This window comes from Spea bombifrons, chromosome 11 (assembly GCF_027358695.1).
Source record: "Spea bombifrons isolate aSpeBom1 chromosome 11, aSpeBom1.2.pri, whole genome shotgun sequence".
In the NCBI taxonomy this organism is placed as follows: Eukaryota; Metazoa; Chordata; class Amphibia; order Anura; family Pelobatidae; genus Spea; species Spea bombifrons.
Window position 1 is genome coordinate 32579749 of NC_071097.1, and position 20309 is coordinate 32600057.

Sequence of the window (20309 nt, forward strand, 5' to 3'; positions counted from 1 at the left end):
CTGAAGCTTGCAAGCAGCAGAGTAATCTGAATTTAACCCAGCCAATCATCGTCCTCGTCATCATCATCCTCGTCGTCATCATCCTCACCATCCTCATCATCCTCACTATCCTCATCATCCTCATCATCTTTACCATCACCATCATCGGCAGGAAGCTCTCTATTGAAATGAATGGGATCGCACACGAGGGTCCGCATAGACCCCTACCCTCAATCGCTGGAGCAGTGCTGGAGCCCGCTGGGGGTAAGTATATCATGTGCGCAGGGATGTGTTTGGCTGAACTGGGGGTGGGGGGGTAATTGCATGTGAAGGGATTCTGCCAAACACCCCCTCATGTATTTGCAAAAGGGTCTCCACATGCATTCAAAAGGACCCCTCAGCTGGCGTATGTGTTACGCGGACGTCCCTTTAACAATGTACCTGCTCACAGAGATGTAGCTTGTGGGGGCAAAATTTGAGCGAAACTGCCCCAGTGATGACCCCGTTTCACTCGTTAGATAATAGGTGGTATTCTACAAAATGTACGGATTTGTAGCAAATCTGAGGATCTTGTGAAAATCTGAATTAATGGGTTAATTACGGCTCCTATATGTGTGTGTGTATGTATGTATTTTGGGTGCGTGGAAGGGGGCTTTTTGTCGGCAGGACATGATGTAATGGCACAGCGCCTTTTCTCATAATGTGGGAGGTATGTGACATCACACCAAGTGGGCGGAGCCACACCGGGTACTCTGGACCTGAAAGTTGGCGCCTATGGTCATGCCCGGCCAAGCATCGTTTTGGGACGGTGGCCAAGTGTCTTAGGGCTCGTAACCCCCGCGCTGCCGGATAAAAGAGCGCTGTAGCGCGAGGTTGGGGCTTTCTGTTTGTTTGTGCGTCGGGCTGAGACTAACGAGATGCGAGCGCCGGCTGATGCCCACGCGATAAACAATCGTGTTCCATATTTTATAAGTGGCCCAGAATAACGAATCGATCTCGTAACGCAGACGGGTGATCTACTAATGAGCCCTTTTATGAGCAATAATAACCCTTAAAGTGCCGGCGTCCTCATTTACAAGCAGTAATGAGGCTCCGGGGCAGATGCTTGTTGGCTTCCCCTCCTAATAAGAGAGTGGCTTTAGCTAGCCCCCTGACGCACACAGCTAGCCTTTACTGGATGGGGTATATTCACTAAGCCGAGAGTTTCCCCAACTTCGCTCCTCGTTAGTAAGCGGCCAGACCTAGTGAGCTGGATCTCCATAATGTATAGCTGGACCCCCCCCAAACATTTTTTTAACTAAAATTATGGATTAAACAAAAAAATATCAGCCCCTCCCCCCCTATTCTTCTACACATATTATTAGTTAGATGTTAGCGATGACCCCCCGCGGACGGTTAATCGATAGCCTGGAATACGAACATCCCGGCCGGCAGCGCTCTGACGGCTGATGACTCCGCACCGGTCAGTAGATGATTTAACTCGCCGGTCACGCTCCTTGGTTCGGAAGAATTGCTTAGCTAAGCGAAAATAAAATATAGGGCGGGGGGGTGGGCGGGGGTTTGGTATTTGTTACGGTCTGGAATGTATATGGCACGCCAGCCATATTCTATATATTCTATAATATTTCATAATATTACATCCAAACCACCCCCACCAGCTGGACTTCTACGTAATGTGACCAACTGCACATGATTGGGGTTATTAGAGCCCAAACCCAGCAAACATTCCTAGAAAGGAGGGACATCGGGGAGGAAAAAGGGATTTTCCGCATGGAATATAAACGCGTTTCCCTTTAAGGAGTTCGGCGGGGTCCTCGTTGGCTGCATCTGCCGGCGTGTGACTGCGAGCTCGTGGGGGAGTCTCGGTGAAGCGCTCTCACTTCCAATAGCGTTAAACCCTCCTGGCAGCTTGCGCCCTGTAATTAATCCGATGAGTTTATCCGGCTTTCTACCCCACGAGCACCCGGCCGGCCGGATGATGGGTAACTCATACAACGAGCTCAGCTGGGTCTCTTCTCTTATTATTAGTATCAGATTAAAAATAACTTTCCCAAATGTTGTGTTTTTGTTCTCATTTTTCCAGAATGTTTTTAGGCAGCTGCGTGTTAGCCGTTTGTATTTGTTCTCGCTCTGACTTCTTATCATACTGCCTGTGGGGAAACCGTAGAATGGCTCAGTCTAAATCACCTAGCTGGAAACGCTGACTAATGAAAGACTATGGAGGAACGGACTTCATTAGCATCGCCATAAAGCATCAGCTCAGTGTGGTGTTTGAGCCGGGAAAGTCACCCAAAATATCACATGACTGACAGCAACGGCGGCTCCAGATAAAGGGAGTTTATTGGAACAAAAACAGCGCTGGGGGAGTTATTACTGTATACAGCAGGGGGGGAGTTATTACTATATACAGCGGGGGGGGTTATTACTGTATACAGTGCTGGGGGTTATTACTGTATACAGTGCTGGAGGGGTTATTACTGTATACAGTGGCGGGGGTTCCAATTGCTCTGCTGAATGTAGTACTTTTGTAACTAATACACCACTAAAAACACCATTCTTAGTAGCGCTGAATGTCCAAAACCGCTCCTAGAAGTCAAGCGAAATTTTATCTCATTCATCATTTTACCTGGGAACTCTTTAATTGTCATGTGACCCAAAAGCAGCCGCTGACGTCGGTGCCAAGTTTCTGTTTCATGTGAATAAACCCCCGGAGGAAAGGATAAAAGGGACAGATCTCACATACTGGGAAGTGATGCAGACATGTAGACGTTGCACAGTTATTATTACTATTTTTTGATATAGCGCCATCCTATTCCGCAGCGCTGTACTCTGGGCCGTTTGCGTGTCTGATCCACGTGTCCCGGGAGCTCTGACCTCGTGTGTTTTGCTTCGCGTCGCCGGCCGTAACCTCTTTACTAACGAAAGGTACAATATACAGAGGAAATGTAACCAGAATAACTTTCCTTTCCCGTTCGGCACGTAACAACAACTCCCATCACTCTCTTACATCATTTAATGTACTGAGCATCATTAGAAGGTCCAAAGGCTGATTGGATCTACCCATTGTACAGCGCTGTGGAATATGATGGCGCTATATAAATCATTAAATAATATAAATTTGCCTTACTGTCATTAAATTGAGCAGTGTTTCTCGTCGGAGGATTCTTGCCCTCTTCTCCAGCTGCTGCTTGACATCAGGAACGGGTACCTGTGCACAGACAGGCCAGTGCGTTCATAACAATTGGCAAGTGTGTAGCCCCCGTGTGGCTGATTCTAGCATTGAACTCGGTGATGCCCCCTGGTGCCCCCTACTGGCAATGCATGGGCGAGACTCTGCGATGTAAAAGGGGGCTTCAGACACAATGATCATGTAGTAGATGACAGGACGTCCCCCCCAAAGTTTCACTTGTTGGTTGGGGTTGGGGGGCTCTGTCATAGGGAACCTTAAACCCAGATGACACGGCTCATGATGATGCATAGATGACCTCATAAGATGTCATGTGTAAACATCAAATGAGGTTTTCTAAACTGTTCAGGGTCCCTTTAATGGGGAAATGATGACTTTTTAGCTTTTAGCATAACTTATGTTTTTTTATTACAAATCCATAAATTTTGCACTTTTGTTATTTAATTTAAACATATCGTAGTGTTTTGTGGTTATGGAAGCTGAGAAGAAAAAGGTGGCAAAAGTATATTAAAGGGGCAGTCTGGTGTCCGTGAACGCTTCTCCCGCAGGGTGTTTAGCTGGGGTTTGAGCAAAAGGGGCCAATGCATTCTGCAGATTCCCTCCCCCAAAAAGGGACCGCACAGAAATTTAAAGGGACCACGCACCTATCCTATGCATTAAAGCGCACACGATGGCTGGCGTGTCCCTTTAACTAATTGATGAATGGTTTGGGTGGATTCAGGTGGAATGAATGGTTTGGGTGGATTCAGGGATCGTCTTCTTATGTTCCAATCGGCCCGTTGCTATGGCATTTGTTTTCCATGCGCAGAATATAATTAGGATGCATAGCGATTATTACATTGTTTATTACTGAGATGCGAATGAATTACCGCAGGACAGATGCAATCTTCAGGAGGAAGCCGGTTGAGATGCTAACGTTACCAAACCCTCGTAGAGGAAACATTTCTTCACTGGATTACGTTAAGGAAGTCGTTGCTCGTGTCCTCAGGTGCGGTTCCTCTAACTGCTGTCGGATAAACACTTATCATCCTCAGCCGGCCACCAGAAAGAGGGCGGTCGCTGATGTATTTATAGAGGCTGCTGCCCTAGGTCTCGGCGCCCCCTGCCGCTCTACCTTTACTAGGTGTTCCTTTATGCCCCCCTGCCGGTCTTCTTTGTGCAGAGCGCCTAGGATGTGAGGTCGTTTGCCGACACTCTGTTAGGTCGTACCCAAGTCCGGACTGGCCATTTGGCACACTGGGCAGACTCTCCTGTGGCAGCCGATGGCTCGATTCTCCAGTCCGCGTACCTTGTGAGCATAAAAACAAAATATACCGCCGCGCAGGTCCAGCTGTCGGCCGCACTTACAGGCGGCTGCCGGCCTTAAAGTGATGAGGTGGCCTGGCGCCCTAAGACCGGCAGCTTTAGACGTTGGTCTGCAGAGACCTCCGCGGTGTAAATGGGAAGGCCTCGAGCCATCTATGATCTTTCAACTGGCTTATTGACAGCTGCTGGACTCTAGAGAGGCCGATATGGCTGCTGAGCCCTTGGACTTACCGCTGTAGAACTTCTTGGCCCACCTGGCGTGTCCCTCGTGTCCCTTATCGTAAATTGCTTGTGTAGATCGGCGGAAACCCCGATGAGGGATCACGGTTTTCCGTGCATCTCAAGTTTGGAAACACTACTTTTCACTGTTTTCAGAGATCGAAGATCTGAGCGGATTTTTTTTAAAAAAAATTGTGCAAATAAAAAAAGCTATTTATGGTTAACCAAGTCGATCCTATATTTATCCCTTTTTATGACCGGTTTGGTGGGAACCACCGTTACTGGCCGGGATTCTCACGCCCTTTATAGGATCACCCTTTATTTATCTCTATATTTACCGTTATACTTATATTTATCTATATATTTACCATTATACTTATATTTATCCCCAGAACTTCTATTAATACCGTGAGCGCAACCCCCCAGGGATCGAATGCCGTATTCATTCTTATTACTGGATTTATCGTCTTTGTAACTTGCAGTCTGTAGAGAAAGCTACATCCTTAGCGGACGTTTCCTTTACCTCTTATATATAGAAATGGTCCCTGCCGGCACCCATAGTGCCCTTTGTGCTGTACTGAACTCCACTTTCTGCAGTGCATTCTGGGAGTGGAAGAAGATACAATCACATTACGGTCATCGGCCTACAGGGGCTGGCAGGACAATAACCGATTTATTCATCTATGCTGCCCAGTTGGGTCGTCTTGCCGCCATACTTGGTGACTCTCAGGGTTTCGCCCCGGAGGCTCCGGGCGAAGCACCACTTATCAGGGTCACCGTAGGGAAAATCTGGGTCGTGGCATTGCGGCCCGCCCCACTTCCCCTCCCAAATGGGTGTGTCCCATTGGCGGGACCGCCCACCAATGTCAACATGGCCTCCTACCCGCATCCTGCATCCTACCCGATACCCTTGCTCGGTGCACCGCGCATGTTAATGCCCAGGTATAGGGGGCACGAATGCCCCTTACGCTTTGTGCCCTAGAGGCCGGGCTTGGGCTTGAACCCTGCAGCCCCCGTCCGTGCCAGTGGCACTCTAGCCTGCTGACGTAGAAGGGGGGTCTTCTTTGTACTTCCAAAAACAAAGGGGGTCGGGAGCATTTTGAGATATATTGTGGGTTATCGACAAAAAGTTTAAAAAAAAATGTGTTTTTTGACCGTAGGATCCAAACGGAACCTTCTGATTCCATCCATCCGTTGGTTGCTATGGCGACATGACTACTTTTTGGAATATGCACCGGAATTTCTCTTCATAAGTAAGCGCGTGTTAGACGGCTCACGGGGCTTTACTCCATTCGATTCGTTTTATTGGGTAAAATCCCGATTTGTCTCCGTATAATCCTGCCGCTCGGCATCGCTGCGGCTCCACGCGTCGCTGCTTCCTCTCGTCATGGATGGGTGGGGGGCAGGTTAATAGCCAAAAACATGAGCAGACCCTAAGAAAACACTAAAGTGGTCTTTTATTGGCTTTTTGTTATTTCAGCGGCCGACTGTAAGAGATAAAGGAAAAGCTCGGTATCTGGGGCCGGCACAATGAGACCGGAAAAGAGGAAATCGATCGGCAATGTGGAGCTCCAGATAACCAAGCGGGGGCTTTGGGTAGAAGCGCGTCCGTTGGCAGACGTCGGTATCGCTCCGGCGGGGGGCGATGACCCCGCTCATAGGAAGCAATGTTAACAAGTGAACCGTTTCCAACCCTTTCCTGTCCGCGGTAACAGGATGCTATTAGGGCTAAAAACACTGAAAAAGCACATTTACGGAAAACGACGGTGGAATTCAAAGCCCCCCCCATTCCCCAGGGAAAAAAAAAGAGAAAATATGGATTTGGGTCCTAAAGAGGGACTCTTCTGTCTTGTAGAGGGACACATGGGAGGTGTGATCTGAGCAGCGGGACACCTGTGACATCTACGAGGTTTGGTTGCCACCATATCTTGGTGAAAAGCCTTCTTTGGTGAAAGCATTAACTCTTTTCATTGCCAGAGTGGAGTGTTTGGTTAACTCCCGTCCTGTGAGGCTGGCGGAGGGCCGGCGTTCCGGTGCAGGGAGGGTATTGCGGCTTTTCGGGTGCCGTTAGAAGGATCGTACGATCGCCCCCCCTGTTCTGACGTCTTGTTGCAGTCCAGCATCGTTCTTCCGTGACTGATTTTCCACTGACCCGGGGGCTGATTTGGTTCTCCCGCTGCTTTGGGTAATGTCTGCCCTGTAGCGAGATATTAAGAATTGTGTTTTCTGGCGGCTGAATCACAGGAAACACCTGGCCACAATCTGGGGGGGGAAAGAATGAAAACCAGAGGTGGGTCGGAGTTGGATTTTTGGGGCAACATCTGCAGAAACATTAAGTAACCAAGCGGTTTAAATGAAAGCCATCGCTTTGATTTATGATTGCGGGAGGGATGTCCCGAAAACGCGTCCTTCTGCCCTAATTATCCAAACTGATGCTTTTATTACTAGAAGCTGACACTCCATAACCAGACGCTGTAAGACGTATTTTTTACTAAAACATAAGAAATGTCTCAAAAATACATATTTTAAAAATAAGTTGTAAAGAAACAGGACTGCTATAGGGGTCCCCCGAAGCATGAGACCCATCCATCCCCCGTCTAGTCGCCCGTTTTACCTGATGTAAAGACCTTAATCAACCTCGTCTTTGATTGAGGAGCCATATGCCGATGTTTAAATCCCCTCACTGTATTACCCTCTACCGCTTCTGATGGGAAGCTGTTCCACTTATCTACCACCCTATCAGTAAAAATGGTCTTTTTCTGGACTATATAAAAATAGCTCAGGTTTCCCAATCATTTGGAGACTATTCAGACATTTAAAGGGTTAAAGGGCATATAATTGGCACAGAAGCCATATGCCTATCCCATGCCTGTTTAAATTCCCTCTGCGTATTAAAAACGTTATCCTTTATGAAGTTGTTGGGGATCTTGGAAGTTTGTGTATTGAGTCGGTGCTGAGGTCTGGTTTGTGTCGCTATATGCCGGTTAGTGGCGGGCTGCCCAGGGTAATAGACAGTGAGACTGACGTTGCTCTGCCTTTTGGTGCCCGAGGGTTAATGCAATCTACACATGAGTATAACACAGATATCGCAAAGTCCTTGAAATATTATTTATTAAACTCATTTTTTAACCCTTTATATATATATAAATTCTAGGCACCAGTATGCAGCTGTATACAATATATTTTCTAGTGTTAGACTGCCCCCTTGTGGACACATTCTTTATTTTCACACGTTGTCCGCTTACAATCGGCTTTCAAAGGAAAATCTGTGGATTTCCACCAAGTTTTAGTCCTTTTTCTTCCGTGCAAATGAATTTTATTGTTTTTTTTTTTTTTTTTGCCCAAACGCCTGAGTGATTAATACGTGTGATGCCCTCATATTTAGAGTCTGATAGTTAACAAACTACAGGAGGAAAGTTTATTACAACGGAGGAGAAATATTAGAACCCGAGGCCAGCATCTACAACTAGAGGGTCCAACGCTTAGATGGAATGTAAGGAAGCTTTACTTTTCTGAGAGGGTGGTAGATACGTGGAACAGCTTCCCACCCAAAGTGGTAGAAGGCAAGTCCTTTAAAGCATTGTAGCCCTTCCAGTAATAGAGGGGTAAGTGACACGTTGAACTGTAGTGCCTTGTACAGATCCATATTGTACATAAGGGGTTAATGTTGTTTTCCTTGTTGACATTTTTGAATCCTTTTAATAATCATTTTACGATGTGATTAGCAGCCGAAACAACTTGCGCCACAATAGGACACGTTATAAATGCAGCGCTTCTACAACGTTGGTACACAAACCTTTATCTAGGGGGATTAAGACGCAACGAGCCAGCGTGATACCGGAAATCTAATCCATCGGATTTAATTAAACCGCCCCGGTAACGAAGGTCCTTCCTATCTGATTGTGATGTTTTATTGCGCTCCCAACGCGGCGAGAGCGATCATTAAGTAAACAGAGTGCGGCGGCCGTGAATAGAAGACATTGTAGCGCCGCTGGCCTTTATGGTCGCTATCAGCGATGACCTGCTGGCGGAACGAGCTTCCGCGCTCGCTTTATGAGCCGTTTATCGTCGGGTTGTTTACGGTGCGAGGCGGAGATATTTGGGCCGCCCGCCGTAACCCCCAAGGATTATCAGCGAGCTGGAAAGCAAACACTCGCGTACGTTTTTATCGACGAGATGAGGACGCGATTAATATTTCTGATTTTTTACGACCAGCTTGTTCTGGGAAATAAGACCTTTTGGTAAATAAACTAAAAGACCTTTTTTTTTTTATTTTTAAAGAATAATGCATACTAAAGCTGCGCGGCCCCTTTAAATTTCCCTGCTGTTCATTTTGTAATTGCATGGGGGGGATTCTGCAGTGCCCCCCCCGGCTCTTTGCATTGATACGTGATATACACACCTCTAGTTAGCTCTGACTCGGGGAACGTTGCAGGCAGGGGGTCTGTTCAGAAGCCCCCTCAATGACCCTGCTGGGGTAGCGTGTGTGCCAAAGAAGCCTTTTGGATGGATCCTTCCCGTTTTCTAGGTGGTGGTAGCGGCATCAACATTATATGGCTATAGTATATGCAGCAGGGAATATTATTTATTTATGGGGGTTTATTCACTAATGCAGAAAAATGTGTTTTCTGGCCCTGGGTAATGCATAGTCCATTGAATAAGCAGATGTTCTAGTAAAACCATTGATTAAACTATACATTACGCAGGGCCGCCTGGCAAGCTGGAATGAGAAACCTCTGGAAACTCTCTGAGGTCTATTCACTAAAGGGAGAGTTGTCAGGAGAGTCTGCGGGAGACTTGTGGTTTCAAAGTCCAAAACTGACAGTCTTCACCAATAAAAGATTGAGCTGGCCCTGTATAAAGCATATAAGAAAAGGGTTATGAAATCTCACTGATTTAACTATACATTTTACTGGATCAGCCAAGCTCATCCGGCACCAGAAGCTCCCCGGGGGTTGGACCTTCATAATCTAAAGCGAATTTAAGGAGCCGAAACACAACTCTTCCACAAACTCCCCCCAATGCTTAGTGAATAGACCCCAATGTTTAGTGAATAGACCCCCATGCTACACTGTGGGGGTCTTTGTACAGAAGGCTAAGACCTCATCTAATTTATTTGGAAGAGATTCTGTTGTCTCAGTTAATGTATGTTGTTTGTTGTATACACTGCTATTCTGCATTATTTTCTCTTTGATGGCCTTGAGGTCATCCACAAGATGTTGCTTAAAGAGCTGCAGAATTATCTGGACAGCGTGGAAGGAGTCTTGCTGTTTTTATCATTTATATATAAAGCACATAGAATAAGTGACACAATGAGAGGCCTGGCAAGTCAGAGGGCAGAAAGCTAGAAATCATTTCTTGTCTATGTATGTTTTTTGAATGGTGTAACTATTTGATAGAAGATACATTTATAGATGAGCCTTAAGAAGATCTGGATATTCACCCAAATTCAGCAGATCCAAATCATGCAGTTAGTGATGTAACCACAAGATGGCGCTCACAGTATGCCGTTACCTTTAAATGCAGGAGTGGATCAGATTTATTATTATTATTGTTTTATATAGCGCTATCAAATTCCGTAGCGCTGTACAATGGGTTTACAGGACACAACAAGTAGTATGTAACATAACAATTTGACTTACAGAGACAACAGGTGAGGAGGGCCCTGCTCAGAATGATTGCAAAGCATCAGCTGGGGTTAAAGAGACAGTTTAATGTTCCTGACGCTCTCCCTATAGAAGAATGTACATTAAAGTACTCTAACCCTCTAATATAAATACTTTCATATGTATTCTTCCAAAAAGAAAAAGAAAGAAGATGCTGCCCTGCTGCTACAGCTGCCCTCCTCTTCTATGGTCCAACCATTCTTGCCACTGATTGGCTGCTTTGAAATCAGTGGGAGCGCTTTCTGTGTATGTGCCACAGGGGTCTGAACATAGCCATCCTTCCCGCGTTCCTCGAGCCAGCGATGGAGGCGACAGGCGTTGAGTATATCACGTGTAGGGGGATGTGTTCAGCCAAACACCTCTCCTGTACGGATTTAGCTGGAGAGTGGGGAAAGAATCCTGCCCCGTACATTTGCAAAAGGGACAAAACAAAAATTCCATACGTGTTAAAGTGCGTATGGTGGCTGGAGTGCCCCTTTAATATGGATTGTGCCAACTGAATATAGTGATATTACTGGCTAATATTTACTTAATTATATTATTATTATTATGATCCGGATTATTTTGTTATCACATTATTTTAGCTTTGATGCCCTAGATGGAATTTATGTTTGGTAGACTATACTGATGTTTCTCAAGCACCAATGATGTTTTTCCCCCCAGAATGTACCAGACCGTTGAATAAAAAAAGCCACAATCATTCCACAAAAGGTGGCACCTCTCATGTATAAAAAAAGACAAAATTAACTTTAATACCTGAAGTGCGACATACGTAAATATAAAAGGTGTAATTTTGTTCATAAATAGATAATAAATAATTTCTGTTACATCCTGCAGGGGGCACTATAGTCATTCCTTCATTACATTATTATTATTTATTGTTTTGTATAGCGCCATCGTATTCCGTAGCGCTGCACAATGGATATAACGAGTAGTGTATAACGTAACAGAAACAGGTAAGGGGGGGACCTGCTCAAAGAGCTTACAATCTCCGCTGTGGACTCCGCTGTGGACTCTGCTGGAGCCTGAACTGGTGGCCGATGGCCAAAAGAGTGTTTATTAAAAAAAAATCAGCAGAAATGAGAGTTCCTCTAATAATTCGATGTGAAAACTAAATGGGCGCCCGGCGCTTCTTGTGCTTCCGCAGCTCGGTGTACGATGACCAGCCAAACGCTCACCAAAGGTTCATGGAAAAGCTGGACACCCGCATCCGAAATCACGACCGAGAAATCGAGAAAATGTGTAACTTTCACCACCAAGGCTTCGTGGACGCGATTAACGAGCTCCTGAAAGTGAGGGCCGACGCGGAGAAGCTGAAGGTACGGCTCGCAGGACTCTTTTCTCTCTGGGTCCCGGCTCTTTCCCTCCCCTCGCATCTTTTCTTGTCTATCTGGGTTTGGGGTAAAGGTCTCCGTATTTCGCCCCCCTCTAAACGTAGACATTTAACCTTTAACATTTTGGGGTGTAACGTAAAGGACATAAATTTAAGTTTGTATGTTGGGAGAAATCCGTTCAAACGCGTTATTAAATACAGTAGAGGACGGGGAAGCGAATGAATGAATGAAACCAGTAGTTACCCCAGCCAGTGTAATATAAATCGCCCCCCCCCCTAAATAGGGTATAATAAACCGAGAATGTATCGTATGGTGATTGCCCTCTACTGGCCGCAGCCGCTCAGTTGATTCACCAATCACAGAGCTTTAAATGGAAACCAGAGACTGCAGCTTAATGGGACAGAACCACTTGGAATTGCGTGGGGGGTTCAGGAGAATCCTCTGATACGCATTTGCCCCATCTCCTACTCCCCAACTATTTCTCTTTCACGTTTACCAGCGTTGGCTCGGCAAATGCAGCCGGCGGAGGGTCTACTTGGACCCCAATGTGTGAAGAAGCGCTCCCACTGATTTCAGTGCCACGGCCAGACCACGGAGGAGTGCAGCCGCAGAGCCTCGGGAATTAAATGAATCCTTATTAACCCCCTTCGGCAGAATATTTATGAAATCATTATACGATGTACTGTTTTCTATAATGTGGACAGTCATTAAGGTTCGTTAATGACCCGAGCTTTTCTTCTTACATCAAATGGCTGACAATACCAACTAGCATATTTGCTGCTTAATGTGCTTTAGATGTAGTGAGAAGATGAGCAGCCCTTTATGTAGACCTCAAGCAGAGTCTGGGGTCTTTTGAACTTGACAGCAAGCCATGAGCAGATGCCTGGTGGGCTGATGGCCGCAGGTGCCTGCCCCAGATCTTCACCTCGTGCAGCAAACTCCTTACTTTAGCTCGGTTCACGGACCCTCACGCAGCCAAAGTGGAAGAGCACGTAGCGTGCGGCTGCACGTATTCATCAGACGCCTCTACCTATGTCATTAAGAGGGTCTTTTTTAAAAACCCCCAGCCTAGATTGAGGTCTAAGCCGGTAATTGTGGAACCTTTCTATAAACATGATCAATCACGTGTAAACGTTGGGACGTCCAAGTTTAGTGAATAGACCTAATTGTATCGCTGCGTTTGTTCGGACCCGCCGTCTCTTAGTCAATGCCCCCGCTTGTTTCCGGACCACACAGAAACTTATATTCAAAATATCCTCTCTCGCTCTCATTAAGACGTACGGGGTCTTCCGCTACATTTGTTCCATGTAGAGTTTTTCGCAGAGACAGAAGTTCCCCCCCACTAAAGAGAACGTATGGAGCCGCTCGGAGCTCCACAGTAGGACAATCTGTAACGTTCTCACGAGAAGCTCTTTTAGAACGCAGGTGCCGAGACCTTTATTTCCTCTACGTAAACCAAATACAACTTTTTTGGTCCAAAAGTTGCTGCCAAATTGCTCTTGGAACCTTCTCGATGGAAAGAACGCTTCCAAAGGCACCTGTTACGCGCTTGGCGTTGGTCATAAACGTGGTCGCCACCAGGAACGTTATTTTGCCTTCACAGACGCGTCCGCGGTTTACGCAAAGGTCACACCACCGCACCATCTCATTTAGCTCTATTTACACGCCTCCGACACGCATAGCGCCTCGGAACCTGCGATTAGAGACACATTATATAAATGATATTCAGATAACGAGACAAAGCGCGGCATCAATGAGGTCACTGACCGTCTTTGTTTGGGAATTAATGAGATTTTTTAATGCGACAGAATGCGCTTCCTTATTACGGTGACCTAATGAGCCACTTGATATGTGGGAAAATGCGAAGGTCGCGGCCGCTCTGCACCTGCGGCCTGGAAATATTGTGACGCCGCGGACGTTTTTCCTGCGTTTGATGTGAATCAGCCACCCAGTGTTTGCGTTCAGCAAAGTATGAATGTTTAATTACAAGAAAATGCCATCGCCGTCTCGGGCAGACAAAGAGCCGAGGACAGAGCTCATTGAGGTTATCAAGAAGGGACCAGTGGCCAATTGGGTCAGCGATTTGGATTGTTTGACAGACCCGCAGGAACAAGGAAAGTTCAAAAATCCCAAGTAAATTTGAGAAGTTTGCCACGGAATCTGTCGGTACGGGCTGTCAGAAGTAATTAGACTTAGCAGAAGCCCCCCTTTTGTGGTGAAAAGTTCAAGTTCAATCTGTAGAGTTAATTGGAATTTGCATTTCTTTGTTGTTACCTTCTCACGAGTCATGATCTGATTACAAGGGTGAGCAGCCACATCAGGGAAAGGGAAAAAAAAACTATTTCTCCAACAAAGTAACCCAAAAAAATGCCTTCTTTTTAGGTGCAGGTTACCGATACCAACCGAAGACTCCAGGAAGCCGGGAAGGAGGTGAGGAAACTTTTTTTTAAGAGGGCGACGGTGTCAACGTTTCTCAAAAATGCCTAAAAAATCTATTTTCTTCTCTTCTAGGTGATCGCTAAAACCGAAGAAAGTATCAAGTGTAGAATTCAGCAAAGAAACATTGCGACGGTGATTGATAAGCTGCAACTGTGCCTTCCAGGTGAGCTTTTAAAGCCATGAATGATCGAGAGTTAAAAGGCTCACTGACCAGCGGGGCGGCGCTGTTTCAAATTCATTTTATTATGGTGACAGCTAGGGTACCGACTGGGCGTAGAGGAATTTTTAGTATTAATATGTGAATATGAATTAATAATTATCTATAATATATTAATTATTAACTATACACGAAGGGGGGCAGTGACGTTCACTTGTAATTCTTTTTATAAAAGATGTTCTTCAGCGTGTAAAAAGTACAGTATTGTTCCAATTTTAGGCTAAACCCTTATTAAGAAAATGTAAGGGACATTAAAAGGCTATAAAGTATAGGGCTACAATACAATGCTTTATAGTCGTTTTAACCCCCTTAATTCATGATGTACCCTCTAACTAAGAATCGATTCAAGGAGAAATCCGATTGCCTCTTGGAGTCAAGAAGGAATTTTTTTCCCCTGATGGCAGAATTCAAAGTAGCTTAATTAGGGTGTTTTTGCCTTCTTTTGGATCAAGAATAGGAAGGTTGGGTAGAAGGGTTGAACTTGATGGACTTTTTTCAACCTTATGAACTATGTAACAGAACAGGGCGGAACTAATTGGATCAGTATGTGTTGTTGGGGGACGCATTACTGGTGGACCGCGTCATTTTATGGCGCTAAGCAGCACAGGAGAGGAAAAACGCATATATATATATATATATATATATATATATATATATATATATATATATATATATATATATATAATCCCCAATTATAGCCCGCACCCCATGTTGTACTTTGAGAACGGCCATCTTGCTGCTGTATTAAGCCCCGACTTCACACAGGAACTTCCTGTTCAGCTCAAGCTCTTCGACAATGAAATATGGGAAATGGATGAAACTTTGAATGACCTGCATTCCCTTTGGTGATGTCAGAGCTAGAAAATCTAAATCTGAACAAAAATGCAAATGTAGAATATATTTAGATACATAATTAAATAAAATAAATGTAATAAAACCTTTTAAATAAGTGATTTTTTTCCAGTGCGGGAGGGCTTTATGTAATAATTCTCCTTCATTCATTCATTCACTTACACAGAGCCTCTTAAAATACACTTATGAAGACCCTTATGGTTATTCTATGTATATATATTTATTTATTTATATATATTTATATATGCCGTATGTATATAATGGGGGACGTGGTTGATGGCTGTTCTCTCGATTAGCTCTCTACCCCCGGCTTGCTTTGTGCTCCTGAGGCCATGGAGGGGAACGTATTCATTAAACACAAAGCGATGACTGACAGGCCCTTTGTAGTGAGAAATGGCAGTTTGCGTGGCCAGGGGCCGAGTGCCGTCAACTACCTGAGGTGACCATGTCTAAACCAGGAATGGACTAGTAGGGGCCCTTTTGTTTGGCCACAAGGAGGCCGCTATGTGGGGCTTTCAACCTTTTTAAATTAATAAGCTGCCAGCTCAGTATTTATATTATATCAGAGCCTTGGTGGCCACCGGGAGCAGCCATGTTGCCGGCAGACGTAGACCCCAGTCCTGCTCCTGGGGCACAGAAACGTACTTGAAAGCAGGATTCTCGGGCCCCGTATCAACTTAGGGCCCAGTTCCCCATCCAATCTTGACTTGTCATGCTAACCCTCAAGGTCTCCTCCAAGTTAAAAAGGGAAAAAAGCCCACTCCTTGTTCCCCGAGACCCCGGTGTTTATTACATAACTGTCTCTTTCAATTCAGACAGAGACCGCAGTTAGTTTTGGTGATTGGTATTTTTTCAGGATCAGCTGTGAAACCACACAAGAGTTCAAGACCTCAGAAGTCCCTTCTTCATGTGAAATAACAGAAAATAATATTGAGCTGGCCTCCTAGTGAGAGTAGTATGTTTAGCAATAACAGTCCTTTTCTTATATTTCCATTAAAACCCGTTTCTGGAGCTCGGCCATTTCTGTTTACACTCATTTGATGCAAATGTCTTTTTTTTATTCTAATTTTTTTAGCACTGGAAATGTACAGCAAACTAAAGGAGCAGATGAGCGGCAAACGGTGAGTGTATTGTTTGTGATAAATTATATATTAGTAATAAACATCTTTTAGTTCACTTTTTATTATGCTTTCCAAAGGAAGACGTATATTAAAAAAATATATATAATAAGCATTAATTTATAGCCTTGAAAACGGAGCGCAGGAAGTAGAATAATGCGGGAGATTCCTTTTGAAAGTCGTCTCACTGATTTCATTATACATTATACAGGGCCAGCTCAGCCCTTCCTGTAGGAAAGCAATCTTAAGGTATAAGAAGCACCACCAGAAGGGTTGGGTATATAAATAATAAAATAGGATGCAGATAAGTTCCATGCGCAGAAGTGATTAAGGAAAAAAAATATGTTCTTCCTTGAGCATAACCCCCCAGCGCTGTATACAGTAATATAACCCCCCAGTGCTGTATACAGTAATATAACCCCCCAGTGCTGTATACAGTAATATAACCCCCAGCGCTGTATACACTAATATAACCCCCCAGCGCTGTATACAGTAATATAACCCCCAGCGCTGTATACAGTAATATAACCCCCCAGTGCTGTATACAGTAATAACCCCCAACGCTGTATACAGTAATATAACCCCCAGCGCTGTATACAGTAATATAACCCCCAGCCCTGTATACAGTAATATAACCCCAGCGCTGTATACAGTAATATAACCCCCCAGCGCTATATACAGTAATATAACCCCCCAGAGCTGTATACAGTAATATACCCCCAGCGCTGTATATAGTAATATAACCCCCCAGCGCTGTATACAGTAATATAACCCCCCAGAGCTATATACAGTAATATAACCCCCTAGCGCTGTATACAGTAATATAACCCCAGCGCTGTATACAGTAATAACCCCCAGCGCTGTATACAGTAATATAACCCCCAGAGCTGTATACAGTAATATAACCCCCAGCACTGTATACAGTAATATAACCCCCCCAGCGCTGTATACAGTAATATAACCCCCCAGAGCTGTATCCAGTAATATAACCCCCCAGCGCTGTATACAGTAATAACCCCCAGCGCTGTATACAGTAATGTAACCCCCAGCGCTGTATACAGTAATATAACCCCCAGGGCTGTATACAGTAATATAACCCCCAGCACTGTATACAGTTATATAACCCCCAGCACTGTATACAGTAAAATAACCCCCAGCGCTGTATACAGTTATATAACCCCCAGCGCTGTATACAGTAATATAACCCCCAGTGCTGTATACAGTAATAACCCCCAGTGCTGTATACAGTAATATAACCCCCAGCGCTGTATACAGTAATATAACCCCCAGCACTGTATACAGTAATATAACCTCCAGCACTGTATACAGTAATATAACCCCCAGCACTGTATACAGTAATAACCCCAGCGCTGTATACAGTAATGTGATATTTTGGGTGACTTTCCCTGCACAAGCCGCACCCTGAGCTGGTGCTTTTTGGATGATATGCAGCCGTGTGAACGCTTTATATTATGGGCCACAAATTACCGCTGGTTTATAAAGAAGAGAATACAATATTCTGAAAACACGTTTTTGATGCTTGGAGTATAACTTTAGCAGAAGTTCCAGCTTTGCAGTAAAGATTTTGTGCGTTTCTGTTAATCGGTCTGGCAGATGTTGCTGGTAAATGATGCCATTTTTCAAATACTTAATGAAGAGTTTAAAAAAAAAAACTTTTTTTTTAAATCTAAACAGCATGAAATGTCATAAAAATATAATCATAGAAGATAAAATATTATTCCTTAATATTTCACATAATCTCAAATAACGCAGTGAAGAGTAATAAGTCGGGTCCGTGGGGAGCACAGCTGGAAGTGCTCATTAGTATCTCCTTCATCTATCATCCCGCGTCACAAATTAATTTACCGCCGTAAAGCAGCATGACGACTGACCCCGTGGCAGATCGCCCCAATCGGCCCCCGTCTAGTCTGCCCGTTTCTCCTGCAATAAAGACTCAAACCTTAATCAGTCGTTGGTCTCGTCTTAGATTCAGGAGCCTTATGTCTATCCCATGCAGGTTTACATTCCCCTCACTCCATTAGCCTCTGCCACTTCTGCTGGGAGGCTGATCCACTCATCTAACACCCTTGATATAGCGGCACCATTTTCCACAGAGCTGTACAATGGGATTTATCATATTTGCTTGATTATAAGACAACCCCCCCAAAATGTGAATATTAATTTAGGAAAAAAAGAAAAAGCCTGAATATAAGACTTCCCTATAGGAAAAAAGTTTAATTAGTAACTATTCAGATGTAAACAATTTTTTCACATTTAATAAAAACTATGATTGCGAAAAATGCATTATTTTGTTTTTATTTCCTTTTATTTGCCAACCTGCCCCCCCCAGTAATGCACATCTCCCCCAGACCTGCCATTCTGCCCCCAGATATGCATTATACCCCCTATATGCCATTCTGCCCCCCAGATATGCATTATACCCCTTATATGCCATTCTGCCCCCCGGATATGCCTTATACCCCCTATATACCATTCTGCCCCCAGATATGCCTTATACCCCTATATGCCACCCCCCCAGATATGCCTTATACCCAGTATATGCCATTCTGCCCCCAGATATGCCTTATACCCCCCAAACTTCGTAACTGCAGTGTGTGTAGAGATTAGAGCTTTACCTTCCATTAACAAAATACACACTACTAGATGATCTACCAGAGGACTCATAAATGGCTCTTTAGGAATAGCCGTGTGGCTTTTGGTGTGTGTGTGTTATTTTACTTACACGTAGAACACGTGAGACACAGTAAGGCACGTCCAGACCATTGCATGTGCTTACGTTTCTACACCCGGGAAAGCAGGACTCGTCAGTTTTTGTGAGGGTCTGGTTTGGCACCGACCTCCATCCGCTGCTCGTAGAGAGGAAGACCACACTATCCATGGCACGTGATGATCGGCCTCGGGACGTTTCCCTTCTCTCCCCGGCTGGATCCCAACAGCCTACGGGTCTCCGAGACATAACACTATCTCAGCAGTCTAAATACAGAGAGAGAGAGAGAATAGGTAAAGAGAGAGTGAGAAACTCACACAACAGAGAGAGAAAAGCATACATTCATCTTATCGGTGTATCAGAATTCCGGTGGTGGGGATGAAAGTTACTCTCCCAACCCTAAGTGTGGCCCATCAAACCCGCTACCACTTAAATAAGACAGGGCACGACTTCTGCGTTCTGCGGCGGGTATATTTACACTATTGCCGTATACTTCACACAGTGATGTATGATCAGTTATTTAATATCGAATACCCACGTTCGCTGGGTAAATCCTGCCCTGCAAGTGACCTACAAACCAAGGAACGTCCCCAAGCTCCCACCGGAGCGGATGTTGAAAGGGCAGATATATATATAATTAACGAGGGGCCGGGGACCGGCTTTAAATTGGATTATGCTAATTCCGCTTTCAGTAACGGCATTCAAAAACCTTCCAGATGAACCAACAGTGTTCCGATAAGCTGATTTGTAGAATTTGAATTAAAAAAAAGGCATTTATGCGATTTTTTTTTTTTTTAATGCCGTTATAGAATTATCTCCCGAGAGGTCACGGCGCGTGAAGCTGGAATTTGGATAAAAAAGAATAATTCTGAAGTAAAACCTTTTTTCTAAGGAGGTTTAATTTTTGCTCTTTTTACACAAAACCCACGCGTTTTACGCGCTCAGTGACCATGTTATTTTTTTCTCTCTTCGTGCTGCTTTTATCCCGTTAACCAGAGACAGGATTTAAAGTTCCCCGTTTGAGGGCAAGGAGGGTGCGCGGCCCGTTGCGTTTAGGATTGTTATTTAGGAGTACGCAGGGCGGCCCGATGGTTCCTGGTACACCAGGCGGGTAGCAGAGTGGTGGGGGGGTAAAAATATCTTGGGGAAACGGCCTATGTAGTGTCCTGTAAACACGCAGATCTTAATTAGTCCTTTGGTCTCGTCTTAGATTCCGGAGCCATATGCCTATTTAAGCAGCCCCACTGTTGCTTCTGCTGGGAGGC

At 44.8% G+C, this 20309-nt stretch overlaps 1 protein-coding gene across 4 annotated transcripts in view; it reads left to right on the forward strand.

Annotated features, from left to right (window-relative positions):
- EXOC6 (exocyst complex component 6) overlaps nucleotides 1-20309 on the forward strand; it is an 87404-nt gene that overhangs the window by 5660 nt on the left and 61435 nt on the right. For all 4 annotated transcript variants that reach the window (XM_053450083.1, XM_053450086.1, XM_053450084.1 and 1 more), the window contains exons 2-5: nucleotides 11504-11675; nucleotides 14073-14120; nucleotides 14202-14292; nucleotides 16274-16319. In XM_053450083.1, coding sequence (XP_053306058.1) covers nucleotides 11504-11675; nucleotides 14073-14120; nucleotides 14202-14292; nucleotides 16274-16319 — 357 coding nt within the window. The remainder of the gene's footprint in view (nucleotides 1-11503; nucleotides 11676-14072; nucleotides 14121-14201; nucleotides 14293-16273; nucleotides 16320-20309) is intronic.